Below are 19893 nucleotides of genomic sequence, written 5' to 3' on the forward strand. Positions count from 1 at the left end.
TTGCCGAGGATTGGAACTGCAAATACGAGATTTGTAGTGGAAATTTTTGATGGAACAGGTCATTTCGGCATGTGGCAAAGTGAGCTTCTAGATGCCCTCTTTCAACAGGGTCTAGATATTGCCATTGAGGAAGAAAAACCAGAAGGGGTTGATGATAAAGAATGGAAGACCATCAACCGATTGGCATGTGGTACAATTCGATCATGTCTTTCCAGAGAGCAGAAGTATACATTCAGTAAAGAGACTTCTGCAAGTAAATTGTGGAAAGCATTGGAGGAGAAATTTCTGAAGAAGAACAGTCAAAATAAGTTACATATGAAGAAAAGACTGTTTCGTTTCAGTTATGTTCCTGGTACCACGATGAACGAGCACATTACCAATTTTAATCAGCTGGTGGCTGATTTGTTGAATTTGGATGTGACTTTTGAAGACGAAGACTTGGCGTTAATGTTGTTGGGATCGCTTCCTGAGGAGTTTGAGTACCTTGAAACTACTCTACTTCATGGAAAATCGGAAGTAACTTTCAATGAAGTAACTGCTGCATTGTATAGCTATGAACTACGCCGAAAGGATAAGTTGAAAGGTTCAGGTGAAGCAGCAGTGGAAGCATTGGTAACAAGAGGTCGTCAGCAAAGTCAGTCTAAGGGGAAGAGAAGAAAGTCCAAAGGTCGAGCTGTTGCCAAAGATGAATGTTCTTTTTGCAAAGAAAAAGGACATTGGAAGAAAGATTGTCCAAAATTGAAGAAAAAAGGGAAGACTCCGCAAGATGCAAATGTTGCAGAATGCAATAGTGAAGCAGAGTCAGACTTTTCTCTTAGTATGACATCTTCAACATTATATGCAGATGAGTGGATCATGGATTCTGGTTGTTCCTATCATATGTGTCCCATTCGGGAATGGTTCTTTGAATTTCAAAAACTAGATGAAGGGGTTGTTTACATGGGTAATGATAACACATGTAAAATAGCCGGGATAGGTTCAATTAAACTGAGGAGTCATGATGGATCTACTAGAATTTTGCGGGATGTACGATATGTCCCAAAGTTGAAGAAGAATCTCATCTCTTTGGGGTCGTTAGAATCTAAAGGCTTAGTTGTGACAATACGAGATGGAGTTCTTAAAGCAACTTCAGGAGCATTGGTGATGTTGAAAGGCATAAGAAAGAACAATCTGTATTACTACCAAGGTAGTACAGTGGTCGGGACAACAGCAGCAGCAATTACGAGTACCAAGAAGGACGCTGAGGCAACACAGCTGTGGCATATGCGTTTGGGCCATGCTGGTGAAAAATCCTTGCAAACTCTAGCCAAGCAAGGATTATTGAAAGGTACAAAGACTTGCAAACTTGAATTTTGCGAGCATTGTGTTCTGGGAAAACAACGAAGGGTGAAATTTGGCACTGGGATTCACAATACTAAAGGTATTCTGGATTATGTGCATTCTGATGTATGGGGACCGTCCAAGACTCCATCACTTGGAGGAAGACGTTATTTTGTCACCTTTATTGATGATTTTTCCAGACGAGTTTGGGTGTTTCCTATGAAGAACAAAGATGAGGTGCTTGAAGTTTTCCTTAAGTGGAAAACTAAAGTTGAAAATCAGACAGGAAGGAAGATTAAGGTTCTCCGATCAGACAACGGTGGAGAATATAAAAGCGATCCTTTCCTGAAGATATGCCAAGATTGTGGCATAGTAAGGCACTTCACCGTAGGTGGAACACCGCAACAGAATGGGGTGGCAGAGCGTATGAATCGAACGCTTGTGGAGAAAGTTCGATGTATGTTATCTAATGCTGGATTAGATAGAAAGTTTTGGACTGAGGCTGTGACGTACGCTCAACATCTCATCAATCATTTGCCATCATCTGCTATAAATGGCAAGACTCCTTTGGAGAAATGGTATGGAAAACCTGCTACTGATTATGACACCTTGCGCATTTTTGGTTCTATTGCATATTATCATGTGAAAGAATCAAAGTTAGATCCAAGAGCAAAGAAGGCTCTATTCATGGGCTTCAATGCTGGTGTTAAGGGATATCGTTTGTGGTGCCTAGAGGCAAAGAAGACGATAATCAGTAGGGATGTTACCTTTCATGAATCTGCCATGTTGAATAAGGTAAATCCAGAAGGAGTGAGTAGTACTTCGCAGCAGGTGGAGTGTACTCCGCAGCAGGTGGAGTTTGAGCAAAGTGTGGTAATTCCAGCAAAAGGTACCACTAGTGATTCTTCATTGGCAGATGCAGAGTCAGATGAGGAAGAGGTTTCTACCCAAGAACCTCAACAGCAATCAGAGCCAATTGCAGTCAGAAAGCAGAGACGAGAAATTCAGAAACCTGCTCGTTTCACTGACATGGTAGCTTATGCACTTCCAGTTGTTGATAATATTCCATCCACTTACACCGAAGCCATTCAGAGTTTAGAGAATAATAGATGGTTAGGTGCAATGGAAGAGGAAATGCAATCTCTAGAGAAAAAACAAGACGTGGAAGCTGGCACAACTACCAAAAGGGAAGAAGGCGATTGGTTGCAAATTTGAAGACACTATTGAAGTTTGTGTTATGAGAAGATGTTCGAAGATGTGGAATATCGCCAAGGTGGAGATTTGTTGAATATTGGCAATATCCCACATTAGGAAAAGATAGAAATGGAGGGGGTTTGGTTTGTTATATATAGAACCCCTCCCCCTTTGGTTGTATCATCCCAAAATCTTCTCCTTTGTAATATTTCTAGAAGAAATATTGATTTGGTAGTGTCCGAGGACGTAAGCTAAATTGGCCGAACCTCGTTAAATCTCTGGTATTTTATTTCTTATTTGTTTGCTTATATTTAATAGCTTTATGTTGGTTATATTTATTTAGTTATTATTGCTATAAATATCTAAGTGAGTTCTGTCTAGTTGTTGGGTTTTAAGCGGGACCATTTGTGACCCCTCCAATTTAACTGGGAATTTTCTTAGTATAATTATTGGCATAATAATTATCTAAATATTTCTGATAATATTGTTATTAATATTATCGTCGCTTCCGCAACAAGTTTTACATAACATTCATTTCACTCAAATGCCTACCTATCAAAACTTTCATCTCAAATAACTCCCTAAAGAACATCACGTTCTTCATTTTTTTTCTTTTTTCAAGGGTTTTAAATTACTCTTAAAAATCCATGTAACAAAATCTGAAAAACATATTACAAATAACAAAGAATCAAAACCTTTCAGCCAATCTAGCACTAACTTGTCTAAGTTTAGAGTAAACCTTACCAGCAGGTGAACCTAAAATGAGGCTACAAAGTGAATCTCTAGCAATCTTGATGTTAGCAAAAGATCCCAATATATGAATCTTAGTATCGGCAATGACGGTCCTAGTCTTTGTAGAGTTCTCAATAGCAAACTTCGTTTTACCGCCTTTTCCCGACAACCTTCCTATAGCACGAGACAAGTGTTCTCCTCTAAGTGTTTTCACATCCTTGATTTCAAACGACTCGACATATAACTCGTCTAATCTCAAAAGAGCAATGGCATCCGGAACATCGAAACCCAACATGAAAGCTTGGACAAAATCTGCACATTTTTGTAGGTTACTAATGTCGGGCGTGTCTTGTCGTGTTTTCAGTTCGACTTTCCGAGCTTTGAGATTCATACGGATGTCGATCTTCATTTGTTCATAAACAGGAGTATAGATATCCATCCAGTATTTCTTGAGAGGTGAATACCTATGAGGTGGAACCGAAACCTTTCTGAATTGGACTCGACCGTCTGACATCTCGTGTGCCTTCAGAGGCTCAAATTTTGGCTTTGGGGGTAAAGGATTTGACTCGGGTTTAGACTCAGAAGGCACGGTTTCGATCTCCATGGTGGCGGCTGCTTCAGTAGACATCTTAATGTTATTACAACACAAGCAAATTGGAGTCTGAAAAGCAAAAAATTACAACAGGTTCAATTTATAATTGAACTACAAAGTAAAAAGAAATAGCATCATCAATTACATCAACAGATGAGCTTATTCATTATATTTTGGTTCATATTCATCCTTGGTTCTTTTTTTGTTCTTATTTTTTTAATAAAATTTTCCTAATTATGATCAATTATTCACACATGCCTCTAATAAATTATTCTAGTAATATTCTAATTACATCAGCTATATTACTTCTATTAAGTCCACCATCTTTAAACAACATAAATTCAAGGATTAACTAAACATAACAATAAAAAGAATTCAAAACCCCAAAAAGAACAAATCTTGCAGAGACCCAAAATCAAAAACACAAAAAAAAAATGGAAACATGGTTACATATAAATGAATCCCAAATCATTCGAATTGAAAACCAAGAAACATAGAAGAAACTGAAGGTTTAGCTGACCTGGAATGGATTTGGATTACACTGAAAAGTAGTTTCCTTTGACCTCGATCGAGGTTGAGTCGAGCCTGGAAAGAAGCAGAGATGGCGATAAGTAGCCGCAGGCAAGGCAACCAAGAAGAGGAAAAGCTTAAAAACCTAAAACCCTTTGAGTGGCACACGAATTTTGTACTTTCAAGATTGGGCTTTTGATTAAAAGGACTCCCTTTTTTGTCTCAAATAGCAGTTTGTAATTGTAGCCCACAGGCTTGTATTTGTAAATGGGTTATTGTATCAATGAGACGCTTATAATTTCAACAAAAGCATATAACTAGACTTGTCTATGGCCAGGTCAACCAGAAAAGTAAGAGGATTTAGAAAAAAAAATAAGGCTCATTTTCTAAAAAATAAGCCTCGAGTAAATTTTTTTTACCCGAGCTCAACCCGAATTTGTAAAAAAAAAATTGTTTTGCTATTATTTCACTGTTATATTGTTACTATTTTGTTGATATCGTTTAGATATTGTATAATTCTTATTTTATTATTAATTTTTTTACTATTTAAGAGGTATTTGTTTGCTAAGCTGTACTTATTTTAGTGTTATTTAAGTGTATGTATATTTTTTTAATTTTTTTCATTTGTTGAGAAATATTTATTTTAATATTTTTAGTGTATTTAATTAATTACATTGATGATGATGATTTGCCATAATATAATGCTTAGTAATTAGCTAGCTAGACTTTTTAGTTGCATGTGCTATCATTGTTAGTTATTTTATTGTCTGATCTCTCTTGGGTTCGAATACTCAAAGTATTACAACTAATTTGTTACACTTACAGTCAAGCCACTTTTATTTCTAGTATTTGGTACTAATTCTCTAATCGAAGTTCATACGCCATGACGCAGTTAGGCTTGACCACCAAGAATTTAACCATTCTTAGCACTAAATCTAACAATCATTTAAAAAAAGTGAAATTATATGGTACACTATCAGTGGAGTTTTTAGATTTCACAAGCAAAGTCAGATAGTTGACAAGTGCCCTATAGGAAAATAGTAAAATATTAGCTAACATTCTCGGCAATGTTTGCGTTACTCAAGCCGACATTCTTGCTTCCACTTCATCTTCTCCCGCTCACGCGGATACTTCCCCCTAAGGAAAAACATTCCCCTACCAATGCATTTTTACATCTCACAGCTTCAACAGATCGCTTAGTCCCATTCATCTTTGGTGCAAGAGCGCTCGATCAGTAAGCTATTACGCACTCTTTCACGGGTGCATACTTCTAGACAAACCGATTGAATTATTGGTCTACTCGTAATACTATAGTTTTTGATTGAGTTGTTCATCAAGTCAGAAATATTTAGATCAAATCCACCTTTTCACCTCATAATTATTATTATTTTGTTGTCATCCTCACACTTATTGTTAGCTTAAATTCTGCTATTAGTCCCTATGTCATGCTTAAGTTGTAGATTTAGTCTCTCTAAAATTATTTTGTACATTTCAAATTTTGAAATTTCAATCTTAATCAAAATGGTAAATGTTAAATTAATTAAGTTGTGATATGTCCAAAACTTATGCGACAAACATATCATAACCCGAACAAAAAATCAAACTTAAAATAACCCAAATTCAAAAAATCAATTTTATAATTACCCTATTGATTGATAACTACAATTTTGCAAGAGAGAAATATGAATCATGCTTGTATGTAGTTTCTTATTTGCAACGTTATTACATTTGGCATTTCCTGTTCTAAATTTTTCCCCCCCAAAAGAATGGAATGCTAATAATAATAACGATAAAATCAAACCCCCAATTAAAAATTACAACAAAAAATTTCTACTTACGTTTCACTACCAATGGACTTCCAACGTAATGATACCCATCACACCATCTCAATACCCCAAATACATACCCTACACCTCCCTCCGCATCCACTTTTTTACTACTCGGTCTTAACCTCACTTCGAATTTCTTCTCTTCACCGATCTTTGTAAATTTCAATGTTGATGGATGAACCGTTACCATAACTCCGACCGGTGATCGAACATGAGCTTTATATGTCCCTGGTGTACCCACATTCTTAACTTTCCTTGTAATGATGGTTGTGCCATTGAGTTCAGGGACTGTTATGGAAGGGTAGTTCAAGTCCGCAACGTTGTGTGATTTTGGACAAACGTATGGCTTGTTCGAAAACAGTTGTATCGTGGTTTGGTTGTAGCCACGAGCACATAAGTAGTTCAAGTAATCGTCGATGGTTAAGTCGTAAATGAGGCCTGGATCCATTGCACGGTTTGGTCTCACGTGTCCTGCACCGTAACTGAACGGGGTTGCCTTGTTACCATCTGAATCAAGCATTGGGTTGACTGTGTTGTCTCTCGTTCTAGCGGTGGTCATGATCGCGGATCTAATGGCTGCAGGGCTCCATTCGGGGTGGAGACTCTTGAGAAGACCGACAATGCCAGAAACGTGCGGGCAGGACATGGAAGTTCCAGACTGCGAGGTGAAGGGTATTCTACGTGTGTCAGATTCGTCTTCTGTTGGACCAACTGATTCAGAGAATGCTGCAATGATGCTTACTCCTGGTGCGGTTATATCCGGCTGAAAACGGAAAACCAAAACATTAAATTTGTTAATCAAACAATATATATACATATACCTGCGGTTATATCATTGAAAATTTACCTTAAGGATTGCAGGGTCAATCATGTTGGGTCCCCTAGAAGAAAAAGAAGCCATAAATGGTGCAGGCTTTGCATCCAATTGTGTCTTCACTGGTGTTAAATATGCTGTAGGGTTCCTATATGTTCATAAGTTATTAGTGAAACATAAACAATTATTATAGCACAAACTAGAATGGAAATAAGAGAGTTACTTGGTTGAATTGATGTATGCAAATACTGTTACACCATCAGTGTAATTCAAGTGAGTAGCCGGGAGCAAATGCGGGTCAGCTATAACTTCATTTCCGCTTTTCTCATCGTTCGCGAGAATCATCCCAACCGCACCAGAAAGAAGAGCCTGCTTTCCCTTATCAGTTCTAGGGTTGATTCCCCGAAGACATACTAGTATCTTCCCTTTAACCTTGATGGGATCCAATGATCCTGGTTGACACAGGATTCTGCACGAAGGAAAAATGATTCATCGAATGATATCGAAATAACATGAAATTACAAATCCAGAGTCAAACATGAAGCTTACGCAGCAACAGCTGAAGCGTTGGCTGCTTTGGCATGATCAGCACCTATCAACGGATAAGAAGTTTTCGATTTCAATGTTGCTGCAGCAAGGCTGGCTCCCTTGAGACGTATTTTATTGCCTAGTTCAACATAACTAGTGAACTCCCTATCGAGTGTACTAGCACCAACCGTAAACATCCACGGCGACAAGTTCGAAACAGTTCCAGGAGCCGGTCCCGAGTTTCCACCAGACAAAACAACAGATATCCCTTTCTTAACAGCATGAAAGGCACCAATCGCAATACCGTCTTCGAAAAACTCAGCCGCTTCACCACCCAACGACACGGAAAGCACATCAACACCGTCACTTATCGCAGCATCAAAAGCAGCCATGATATCCGCATCGAAACATTGGTTACCATTAACAGGAGGCCAACAAACTTTATAAGCCGCAACACGAGCTTTAGGCGATCCTCCTTTCGCGGTACCATTTCCATAACCGAAAACACTAGCCCCATTAACAAAGTTACCACCGGCTGTTGATAGAGTATGAGAACCATGACCCTCATGGTCCCTAACGGTCTTGAAAGTCGCGTTGAGCTTTTCGCCGAGGTAAGCCTCGTACCCTCGGTTGAAATACTTGGCTCCGATCAACTTCCTGAAATATTTAACAATGGGACAGTTGCAGGCATAAGACAAAAACAAATCATAAGCTCCATTGATGATAACTTTTAACCAAAGTTACCTTTAAATTTATAACTTTTAACAAAAGAAAACATTTTTTTTGAATAAATACAATAGGCATTTGACTTTATGCTTTCTATGGGGGAGAGAATCAAGTAGAAAATAAAAAGAATTTTTTCTTTATCAGTCAGAAAAGAAATGCCCTTATTCCCTTTTGCTTTTTTTAAAATACATATATATATATATTTCTTTTCTTGAATTGTTACTTTTATCAATTAATTATTGAAAAAGAAAATTCTGGGTCATCACTTTATCCCTACAAGAATCAATGATTAAACTACTTTAGGATTTGTAATCATCATACAAAGCCTATCAAAATTGACATTGGTGACAACATAGGTTTCTCGGATCGAAAGTGTTGGATTCGGATAATTCAAAAACAAATTTCTAAGTCGTCTCATGTATTTTAAAAAATCACGGAAGGTCAAATTCATATACATATATTTAAATATATAGAATACAAATACAACCTTAAAAACCATGGCTTTATAAGCTTACAATCAAAGCCATGTGCATTGATGCAAAAGACAGCAAAGATCACTTGTATTCTATTCTAAGAAATACTTGGAAATGATTTGGATTCAATTTTTTTATGTATTTGGATGATGATAGCTTAACTTGATGGTCAAGCATGTGGTATGAAAATGATAATTAATAACAAAAAGGAATCATTTGGAAAGATTTGTGAACTTGCAATGATGTTCAAAAGAAATTTGAAAACAAAATAATTATAATTTATAAGAAACCCCATGAATGTGAGATTCACATATGAATTCCACTATCATTGCATACCCTAAAAAGGAGGGTCTGTTACACACCTTTAGAAAAACTTTAAAGTATGGGCCCTTTTTTCTTTCAAAACTTTACCTCATAATTGAGGTTGCTATTGCATTTATACATATATACATACATATATATATACATGAACATGGCTTTGATTGAAAATACATTGTATATGCAGATTCCTTTGTAGAAAAAACACTTGTGATTTCCCATTTTTAGCAAAGAATAACTCATTTTAGTGAAGTAGAATCAACCTGTTACAACGAAAACGATCATCGACGCCACGCTGACACGATCCTCGCCATCGAGACGGGATCGGTCCTATCCCATCGTCGCTAAAGCTCTTCGATTCCGGCCAGACACCTATATCAGATAAATAATAAAAAGGCATTGCTTTTTAACCAAAATATGTCAAAACATGATAGCCATTGACAAGCAAACAGTGGCACACATATTATAAGCAAAAAAGCATGATATGTATAGTCAAAAATCATTAGCTATTGAGACCCTACCACTGTCAAATTTTATCTGCAGATTAACACAAAACATGAAAAAAGCTGGTTTTTTTTAAGATCATTTGAAAACTATTGAGTCAATAACCAATTATCTGAGTCAACTTTCAAGTGTCATTCTGAAGAAATGATTTGTTTTCAAACGTGTAAACATCAAATAAAAAATACCCCAAAATTTCATGCAAAAAAATGGATTGAAAAAAAGGAAAAAGATTGAAACTTTACCAGTATCAAGGTTTCCAATAATGGTGTCTTCACCAAATTTTGCTTTCTTCCAAAGGGAATCCGAAGGTATAACACCATTTCTCTCTAATCTGAGAAAATCCCATGATCGTGTTGTATGAAGCTTTCTTCCTTTGTTTAAAAAAACCGAAACCACATTTGGATGCTCTACATTCATCAATGATGAACATTCAAATATTATACCCAAAAAATATTCAATGAAATATAATAGAAAAATAATTGAAATTTTCTTACTTGAAACCTGTGATGCTTCATCTTCATCAAGGATTGCAGCAAAACCATTGATGTTTCGAGTGTATGAGTAAAAAATTTTCTCTTTTGCTGTTTCAGTGCTGTGGGGGAAAGTAAACACAAAAACAAATGGATTAAAATCTAAAAGGGAAAATAAAATGAGGATTTTTTTTAATGTAATTATATGAAATTACGTACCTTCCAACTAATGAACCCAGTAATTCATAATGAGAATTTTTTACTCGATGAAGTTCAGCCGATGTGGGATTTAAACCATGCTTATGTCCTCCTAAATACACTATATAAGACTGCAAAAACAGAAACAAATAGGTGCATTTTGAACATATAAAGATTGAAACTTCGACCAAAAACAAGAAAAACCCAGAATTACGTTTAGTACTAAGAAACGAAAAAATCAAAGTGAAAATTGAATGACATTTTTTAAGCTTTGCTTGCCTTTCTAACAGCAAAAGTTGAAGACTGCAAAAGAGAAAAAAGAAAGACTGATAAAAGTAAAGGAGAAAGCATTGAAAGCTTCATTGATTTGGTCCTTTAATGGCTTCTACTCTCTGTGTTTGGTGAAGTGCAGAAGGAGAAGAAGAAGAAGAAGGTGGTGGTGGTGGTGGTGTTGTTGTAAAGGGACTCTGCTTTTTCCCCTGTTTTTAAACTCTGTTTTTTGAAGCTTTGTTCTTGGAAACAAAATTGTTTCTTCCCTTTGATAACGGATAGCAATGGATTTCTCTCCCATTTTGCAAAGGCAACTTTTTAGGAATGGATTTTGATTTTAAGAGCTAAGAATTTATTTTTAAAAAAATATTATCTTTTGAGATTATATTATATTGATTTGTTGTGATTTGGGTGTAATTAGAAATTAAAAACTAATATCTTTATTTTAATAAAAAAAAAACCCAAATTAGTAGTTGAATTAGGTAATTTATATACATATTTTGAAAAACGGACTAATTCGAAAAAGTTGTGTTTACACAAAGTGAAAGGAAGATCTACACATATTCGTTAGAGTCGAATCTAATGACAAACAAACTCAAAAATGAAAATTTTTAATTCAATTCTCTTGTAAATAAATAAAAAGTATAAATTAATATACGATAAAATTACACTTTTAACTCCGTAAAAACCTTGATTGTAATTACAAATTCGAGCCTTTAAAATTTGAGACCTCAACTTTTAATAATTTGTGCAAATTATCTTTAAGAGTTGATATTACGAATCGATTTAATCGATAAACTTACATAAAATCTAGATTTTAATTATAACAACAAAATAAATTAAGATATTTAAATTTTATGAGGATAATATAAATAAAACTGTTTGAAAATGTCATAAATATTTATTATTTGATTGGATGAAATCAAACTTCAAAGAGTCCTAAAAACTTAGTACTACTTTTATTTTTCTTATTAATAAAATTTCTAAAAAAATAAAAAAAATAAAAATTTGTAAAAGGTTTATTTTGTTGGGGTTGGGGCTATAAATAAAGGTAGAAAAGCTAAAAAGTGTTGCAAACATTATTTTTACATTTCTAAAAAGTTTTACATTATTGAAATAAAATAAAGTTACATGTGAAAGCTTGAATCTTTTTTTTATTTGTATAATACGATTTTTTTTATATGTGTATAATATGATTTATGTTCAAAGTTCGTAGCTGTTTTTCTTAACAATGTTATAATATAACACAAATTTTTTTATTTTAATTTTTTTTAATTTAATTATAAAGTTTGGGTTTTGTTAAAAAAAGATAAATTTTCTTAATATCTTGAGAATTTAGATAATATATATTGAGAAATAAGTGATAAGGTTAAATCCCACTACTACTAGACTAGTATAGCAATAATTAAAGTTAGCTATTATGATAATTAGATTATTATTATCATTATTAATAATTTATTTATATGAAAAAATATGTAGTGATAATAATTTATCATACGTATCATACGGGTCGATTGAGTCTTAATTCGATTGGTATAAGTATTGTTGTCAATGTATGAGAACATGACTTCGAGTGCGCTGAAGCCTATTATCATCCTATTTATGGGTTGGAGATGGACTATGAGTAATTCTAAGTATTGTATTAAAAAGAACAGATATAATGAGAACCTATAGTGAAATTGTTTAAAAATATATACAATATGGTCCTATCTATTTAGTGCAAGTAGCTTAAGATAGGGATGAAATTGCAGCTAATTAGGTTAATATGATATTTAGGTCAAAATTAATTAAATTTTAATTAGGGTAGTAAAAGTCAATAAGTCATTAAATTTTAATTAGAGTGGGCATAAAAATTTGTTTAAAGCTTTTCAACAAATTTATTTGAAAATTAGGATTGAGTTTTGATTAAGTTGGATTCAATTGAGAATTTTGAATTTTTTGAATTGTTCTTAATAATTTAGTTCAATTTGATCCTTTTAAATTGATTACTTGAATTAACTAATTTCAATGCAACTTTCGACCAGTACTGACCGTACTGGTGCATTTCGCCCTGCCGTAAAATAATGGGCTAAGTGTTAGGCCTTTTGGAGGGAGAGAACTAAGGCCTCAGCTGAACTAGGAGAATCGGCCTTCATTGCTCCACAAAACTCTGTTGGGTGTAGTAGTGTATCTGGGTCAAGCCCTGTTTGCAAGATAAAGGTAAAACAGTGGCCTACCGGTCATCTGGTTTAGATAGTATGATTCAAAATCGACAGGTTGATAGTGAGAAAAGAATTGCAATTGATACGAATGGAGTTCAAGCTGAGGCCGATGATGCTATTATGACTGATCAGCGTTGGGTAGCACATTTGTCGGATCCACCGGATGAAGAAGATAAGACGATGGCCTGTGAGTCTAGTTTACATGCTGCTCTAGTTGGAGTAATGAATCCCATGCCTGTTGATCAGGTAATAAATTCTCCCAATAATGAAGGTAATAATTTGGAATTGTAGGGGAGTGGGAAATGTGTTATACATGAAGAATTGTATTGATTGAATTCGTCGAGAAATTCCAGATGTTTTGTGTGTGCTGGAAACTAAAGCTGCTGTAGGGTATGGGTAAGACCTTAGAGAAAAAAACTCTCCTTGAATGCTAGTTTTGAAGTTCAAGCCGAGGGATTCCGAGGTGGGTTGATTTTCCTTTGATATCGATCTTAGAAATTTTACTGATCAAGCCACTAATTGCTTTGTAAAAGAAGGGCACGCCTCCTTTGTGTATGTACAACCGTACCGATAAGCCAAAAATCGGTTCTGGAGGGATCTTGCTGATTGGGGTTCGAATCTTAGAATGCCTTGGACGATGGCCGGTGATTTTAATGATTTTGCTTCTTTAGAAGAACGTAGTGGTTGCGTTGACCATCTTATGGATACCACTTGCACAGGATCTAAATTCACATGGGTTCGTCGTCAGCATGGGAGGATTAATTTACAAGAAAGGTTGGACAGAGTTTTGTTCAACCTTGAAGCTTTGAATTATGCCGCTGTTATATTCTGATCACCATCCAATTCTTCTTAATACTTTGGGGTTCGTTATGTCCTTCCAAGAGACTTGCGGACTTTTAGATTCGAAGCTGCCTGGCTTACTAGTATGGGCTTTTAAGGAAATCTTCAAGGAGTGGATGGAGAACTCGAGCAATATTACACAGGCCATTGAAGTAGTCACCAGGGCTGTTAAGGAGTGGAAGTCCTCTTTTGGCAATATATTTGTGAGGAAATGGTCATTGATCAAAAGGTTGCAGGGCATTCAAAATTCACCTCGTTATATGTTTTCTTCTTATTTGCAACAGTTAGAAGCAACTCTTAATGCTCAATATTAGACCATTTTGACGCAAGAAGAATTATTGTGGTTTCAGAAATTTCGTTTAGACTGGATTTCCAAGGGTAAACGGAACACTCGATGATTTCACCTTACAATGTTGATGTGACGAACTCGAAATAAGGTGTTGGGTTTATTCGTTGATGATTCTTGGGCATCTAATCAAAGAAGTATGATGGAACATGTGGTAAATTACTTTAATAAACTCTTTGCTAAGAAGCAGGTCTCTCTGTTACCTTGTGATTATTCTGATTTTCAACCCTCACTTTATTTCCATGGAAGAGGTTCGTAATAGCCTTTTTTCCATGAAGGGTCTGAAAGCTCCGGGTCCAGATGGTATTCAACCAGTCTTTTATCAAAAGCATCGGGATTGGGATTTGAATTTGTCAAGGGGGCATGGAATACTGGTACTTTTGCGTTTTCTCTGGCTAAAGTTTACATGGTTTTCATTCCTAAAGTAGCAGCAGCAGATAGAATCCCTTTGTTCCGGCCTATAGGCCTCTTCAACACTTCCTATAAAGTTTTATCTAACACAATTGTCAATCGTCTGCGTCCAGTATAACAACGTCTCATCGGGCCTTCCCAAAACAGCTTTCTTGCTGAAGGAGCACAACTGATAATATTTTGGTGACACAGGAAGTGGTTCATTCGATAATGAATATGAGAGGAATTCAAGGAGCGATGATTCTGAAGGTTGATCTGCAAAATGCTTATGATAATGTGGACTGGAGCTTCCTCAGGTTTGTCTTGATTGAATTTGGTTTATCATGTTTTGTGTCCAAGTTAGTAAAATCACCCCGATTTGGAATGGTCAAGTGACTTCAAAATTTCCTCCACAACAGGGTTTGAGACAGGTCGACTCACTGTCACCATATCTCTTCATTATGGTGATATTGGACAGAGTTAGAAGGGGTAGTTGGGGAGCCTTCTAAAATTTAACATAGTTTTTTTATGTTTTCCATTTCTTAAAACTAGTCTCTATACTTATATTTTTTTGAACAAGTCCTTATTTTTTTCACATGATTCTTAATTTGTCTAAATATAAATTGACTTCTTTATATTCAAAACAAAGTTAAAATAAAAACTTCGTTAAAAAAACCGATGATTACAAGGTCGTGAGGATGGTGCAGTTCAATAAAAGTGATTATGAAGATGATGAAGGTATATTTTACTATTATTAGGTTAAGTTTTATAGTTTAAAGAATGACTCTTGGAGGAAAATCACTAAGCTCCCTCCTTATCTTAGGTTTATGTTTCAATTTTTCTACCATCTAATGCATAGGCGAGGCTATGGTGTGCTTACTGGTTGGCTTTTATATTGGGTGATGCCTCCATGAATTGAATTGGGATTGAAGAATAGGATTGTGGGTTTTGATCTTGAAAATGAGGAGTTCATTGAAGTGCCTCAACTTGAATGTGTCGATAAGAACTAACTGTTGGATGCGACAACCCTAGAAGGGCGAATATGTGCCGTTTATAATTATGACCAAGAGAAAATGAAGGAATATGGAGTAAAACAATCTTGGACTAAGTTGCTTTCCATTCAAAGAACTAGAACCATTACCACACTAACGTTTTCAAAGCCATTAGCTTATTCCAAGCAGCTTGATAAGGTTTTGGTGGAGATTAATAGCTAAAAGTTCGCCTGGTATGATTTGCCAAAGAAGATGCTAAGTGTGAAGAATGGTGGTAGTTCAGGTACATTTGGTGCAGAGGTTTATATAGGAAGCCTCATTCAAATAGAATACCCTAAAAGATTGGAAATTGAGAAGCAAATTGAACAAGATGAACAAAAAGATAGAAATCGAAAGAAGAGGTACAAATGGTGAATTCCAACTTGGTTGAATCTTTCTTTGAAACATAAAAAAGTTTTAACAAATAGAAAACATAAAAAAAAACTACATTAAAATCTACGAAGAAGGAAAGAAAAATTAAAAGAATATAAAAAAATTAAATTGCTTAAAATGAAAAATATAGGGACCAATTGTATAATTTAACCTAAAATTTTTGTTTAAAATGATGACTTAACGTGTGACGTCAGCTTACCATTACACTATTAATAATAATTAAAGACTCAGTTGTAACATTTTAAACAAATGACTAAAATATAACTCGAGACAAATAAAAATGACTATTTTGATAATTTACCTTAAAAGAAAAAAAAACAAAAGACATGGGATTATGAAATCATTAGGCCTCTGCCATATCGGGATTCATGCCATTAATGGGTTCTTGTGCCGTGGCCGATGGGTTTCTACTTCTCTTAATTCAAAGCTTAGTTTAGATTAATAGTGTGTTTACCTCCGATTAGGGTAGAAATTAGGGTAGAAATAATAGTGATGATGAAATTAGATATCATAGCAATAATATATAGTTAAACCAAAAAAAAAAAACCCAATCATCATCGAGAAAACATCAATAAGGATTTATATTTATATTTGATGCACTAAAAGTGTACAATTTTATGAACTGTCAATTTTCAAATATGTGCCGTTATCTGAATTACTAATAACACATAAAATTATACAATACCAGTGCATCAATTATCAACCTTAATCCGGATTTGAATCTTAAAACCCTTTCCATGTATTTAATACTTCATGAAATATATCAGCTATAAGCTCCCTATCAGCACATTGCAAGAATGCATGAAAATCATCTCTAATATCATATATTTTACCAAACTTCACCAAATACCGCATGCAGCTCATTTTCAGCTTTTGCAATTGGTATAAATTTGCATTTTGGAGCCTCTCGAGCACGTTTTTCGCGTCGATATCTTCGATTAAGCTTTCGTGGCACGCTTCTTTCAAGTCCAAGATATCATATTTATCGGCCGCTCGAAGAAGTGCTAACCGGTGAGTTAGGAATTCTTCGTGTTTGATGTTCCCGTAAATATATCGTAAGAAAGCTTGGCAAACTTCGATCGACATGTCGGATATGTTTATGGTTGAAAGTTCTTTCTCTTGAAGGTTATGTGAGAACATGCTGTGGAAAACAGGTGATCTCGAAGCTAAGACGGCTCGGTGAGCTCCGATACTTCCGTCAGAAACGTTGATGATGATGTCGGTGTTGATCTCTTCGGTTAACATTCTACCAAGGCATGCTAATGCTGTTTCGTTTGATTGTTTTGCTGTGAAACCTTCAGCCCAAATAGAGGAAGGTTCCCCACCCTACAAAACATTAATTGTTAGTACATCTATGTTAGGGAAATACATGGTAAAAGTACCATGGAGGCCCTTATATTAAAAGTCAAATTGCATTTTGCTCTCATTATTGAAAAATTGAGAAAATTAGTCCTTGTACATTGAATCAAGAAGCAAATTGGTCCTTGTATTAACGTTATTTCATCAACCACGTTAGTTTTTAGCTATAAAATAGATAAATTTTTTAAGAGAAATGATTGATTTGCTCCTTAATCTAATGTATAAAGATTAATTTGTCCAATTTTTTAAGTAAAGGAGATAAAATACGATTTAACTCCTAGTACAGAAGCCTCCATGATACTTTTATCAGATATAAGTAAATTTAGATTTTATTTTTTTTTCAAAATCGACTTGTATCCATATCCGAATAAGTGTACTTACGTTTGGAGATGCAGTCTTTAGATCAAGAAATTCAACGTCAATAATGAATTTCCCTGTCAAAGGAACCTCAATAGGCCACACAAAATCGTCGTTGTTCTTCAGCTGTTTGTCTATTATTTCTGCAAACAGATGCAATAAAATTGTGAAATTTTCTTCTTTTTATTTTTATTTTTCATTCTTGAGCATGATTAAATTTTCATAATTTGATAAGTTTAGATTTGTCCCAGGCCAGCCTAAAGGCCTGTTTGAAAAGTGGGAAGAGTTTGAGTAAAAATAGACTCGAAGAAAGGCTTGAGCAAAAAAAACAAGGCTCGTTTAAAAAATGAGCCGGAACTCGGGTAAAACTTTTTTGACCCAAAAAAAATTGTTATTTTCTTGTTATTTTCTCACTGTTTTGCTACCATTTCACTATATGTTACTACTATTTTAATGTTATCATTTGAATATTGTATAACTCTAGAAAATAATTATTTTAATATTTTTGATATATTATATTTTTTAAATTTTTTAATAAAAAAATAATATAAGAAAATTTAGACTCATTTTTCGGGCCAAACTGGGCCCGAACCTAGCAAATAGGCCTAAAATTTTGGCAAGATCCAGTTCGACCCGACTCGATCCATGAACAGGTCTAGATAAGTTTCAAGTTTGAGTAATTTTAGGTTTGAGTTAATTTGAATTCGGGTCATTTGGACTTTACACTTAGGTTTTTGGGTAAATTTAGGTCATTTTGGTTCTTGACTTTTTATTTCGACAGAAGAAAAAAAGTCACAAGATTTATGTGATTTTAACATTTATGTGGACTAAAATCTGAAACTTCATTTAAATACAGGGATAGACAACAAAAATTTTCCCATAGAAAAAGAAAGGGTAAACTACATTGGTAGTCATCCAACTATATAGATATATATATATTATCATCTAATCATGAAAAATTATAAAATGGTCACTCAACTATTAGTAAATTTATTTTTTGATCACACAACGATAAAAAGTTACACAGTAGTCACTTAACTATTTAGTTTTTTTTGGGTGTTTCCATTTTTACGTTAGCTAGCTTGTGATAAAAAAAAACAAAATCAAATAGTTAAATGACCATTTTGTAATTTTCATAATTGGGTGACCTCTACTACCAAAAAGAAAAGAATAACCTCAATCTTGAGCATCACAAAAACAATGCTCAAATTACTTTGAGAGCACATATTCTTGTCTTGACTCATAAGACAGGAACTCAATTCAGCATAAATCACATAAATTTATATTCATTAAAAAAACAAATATAAACCATAAAGGATCAAATTGAAAAAAAAGAAAGAAAGATGAATTATAATGTTTAAAGAAATTGGGGTACCTGGATGAGTCAAAGCCTTTCGATCACCCACTGAGGTAACAACTCGAATAATGAAGGAAGCAATTGGAGGATTCTCTCTTGAAATCTCTGGGTATAATTTAACAGATAACACCCTGTTTTTCTCCACTGATAAATGCCTTCAAATTTAAGAAAAAAACCTTATGAACAAAAGTTGTTTTGTCTTCATTACAAGCTTTGTAATAACATCAGATTTGTGCACCCAGGATTTTGGAAGGGTATTAAAACATGGCCACAAATTGGTTTAATTTAGTTTTAGTCCCTTTAACAAAAAAAAAAAAAAAACTAGCCTAAAGGGTTGTCTCAATCCATGGTGTTGAATCCAAAAAAGCCAAAACTAGTTTGTCATCATAACAGGACATAAGCCAATTAAAACTTGTAATAACATCAAATAATCTTCAAGGAATCAGAGCTGAATGCATGCAGAGAAGAAGAAAAGAAACAGACCAGTTCCATTTACCGATCTTGAAAGGATCGGATTTGCGGTAAGTACAAGAAGCAAGGTTGTCGATCCGCCATTGAGCAAGACGAGCGGTGGTTTCAACTCTATAAGCAGAATCGCTCATCCTGGACAAAGCCAACGCCGCTGTAATTTCATGGAGACAATCCAATATCCCTTCGAACAAATATTCCCCTGACTTTCCCAGGTTTACTGTTACTCTCTCTCCACATAAATACTTCAATCCAAACCCCCCAAAAGAACACAACACCAACCCAGTTTCGCCTTCAGTCTAAAGCACACTGTTGTTCTGTCTGAAAGGAGCCAAGGATGTTGGTCTTGGTTTATGCCAGAGAGAGAGAGAGAGAGAGAGAGAGAAAGAGATAACGAGGAAGAATTGGTGAAACGTTGAACTAAAAATGAGGAAAAGCCTTTGGATCGTTTCTGATTATGAGGGGCGTTTACTTATTAAGTAGTGCAATTTTTTCATTTAGGGGTAGCTTTGGGGGTAATTTTGGATTGGAGCTTTGAAGCTAAGTATCTTATTCCCGGATTGGTTTTGGATTGAGTCAATTTAATTCGTGTTTTGAATAATTTAAAATTATTTTTATTTGGGTCATTTTAATTAATTTTGGGTTCACATTGGGCTTGATTTAAGTAGTTTCG

The 19893-nt window shown here is 34.8% G+C and overlaps 3 protein-coding genes and 1 long non-coding RNA gene across 5 annotated transcripts; 1 reads left to right on the forward strand and 3 right to left on the reverse strand.

The window, feature by feature from the left end:
• Positions 1–2975: 2975 nt before the first annotated feature.
• LOC107931076 (RNA-binding protein pno1) lies at positions 2976–4579 on the reverse strand. Of its 2 annotated transcripts, none has more exons than XM_016862865.2 (2): positions 4359–4579; positions 2976–3858 (listed from the first exon to the last, which is right to left on the reverse strand). In XM_016862865.2, the coding sequence occupies exon 2, from the start codon at positions 3848–3850 to the stop codon at positions 3203–3205; it is 648 nt and encodes a 215-aa protein (XP_016718354.1). In that variant the 5' UTR covers positions 3851–3858; positions 4359–4579; the 3' UTR covers positions 2976–3202. The 2 variants fall into 2 exon arrangements, with proteins under 2 accessions (XP_016718354.1, XP_016718353.1); XM_016862864.2 differs by having other exon boundaries at positions 2976–3907.
• A 1450-nt stretch (positions 4580–6029) lies between these two features.
• On the reverse strand, positions 6030–10793 carry LOC107918753 (subtilisin-like protease SBT5.4). Its single transcript, XM_016848366.2, has 9 exons — positions 10488–10793; positions 10230–10339; positions 10035–10132; positions 9783–9947; positions 9300–9408; positions 7541–8176; positions 7215–7460; positions 7025–7139; positions 6030–6940 (listed from the first exon to the last, which is right to left on the reverse strand). The coding sequence occupies exons 1-9, from the start codon at positions 10569–10571 to the stop codon at positions 6179–6181; spliced, it is 2325 nt and encodes a 774-aa protein (XP_016703855.1). The 5' UTR covers positions 10572–10793; the 3' UTR covers positions 6030–6178.
• A 1779-nt stretch (positions 10794–12572) lies between these two features.
• Positions 12573–14855, forward strand: LOC107918847 (uncharacterized). Its single transcript, XR_005925347.1, has 2 exons — positions 12573–14572; positions 14675–14855. It is a non-coding gene; the product is annotated as an uncharacterized lncRNA (long non-coding RNA).
• Positions 14856–16236: 1381 nt separating this feature from the next.
• On the reverse strand, positions 16237–19756 carry LOC107918913 (BTB/POZ domain-containing protein At1g55760). Its single transcript, XM_016848508.2, has 4 exons — positions 19236–19756; positions 18771–18907; positions 17420–17538; positions 16237–17005 (listed from the first exon to the last, which is right to left on the reverse strand). Exons 1-4 carry the CDS (start codon positions 19352–19354, stop codon positions 16403–16405), a joined length of 978 nt encoding a protein of 325 aa, XP_016703997.1. The 5' UTR covers positions 19355–19756; the 3' UTR covers positions 16237–16402.
• Between the last annotated feature and the right edge of the window lie 137 nt (positions 19757–19893).

The sequence above is a fragment of the Gossypium hirsutum genome, chromosome A04 (genome assembly GCF_007990345.1).
Source record: "Gossypium hirsutum isolate 1008001.06 chromosome A04, Gossypium_hirsutum_v2.1, whole genome shotgun sequence".
In the NCBI taxonomy this organism is placed as follows: Eukaryota; Viridiplantae; Streptophyta; class Magnoliopsida; order Malvales; family Malvaceae; genus Gossypium; species Gossypium hirsutum.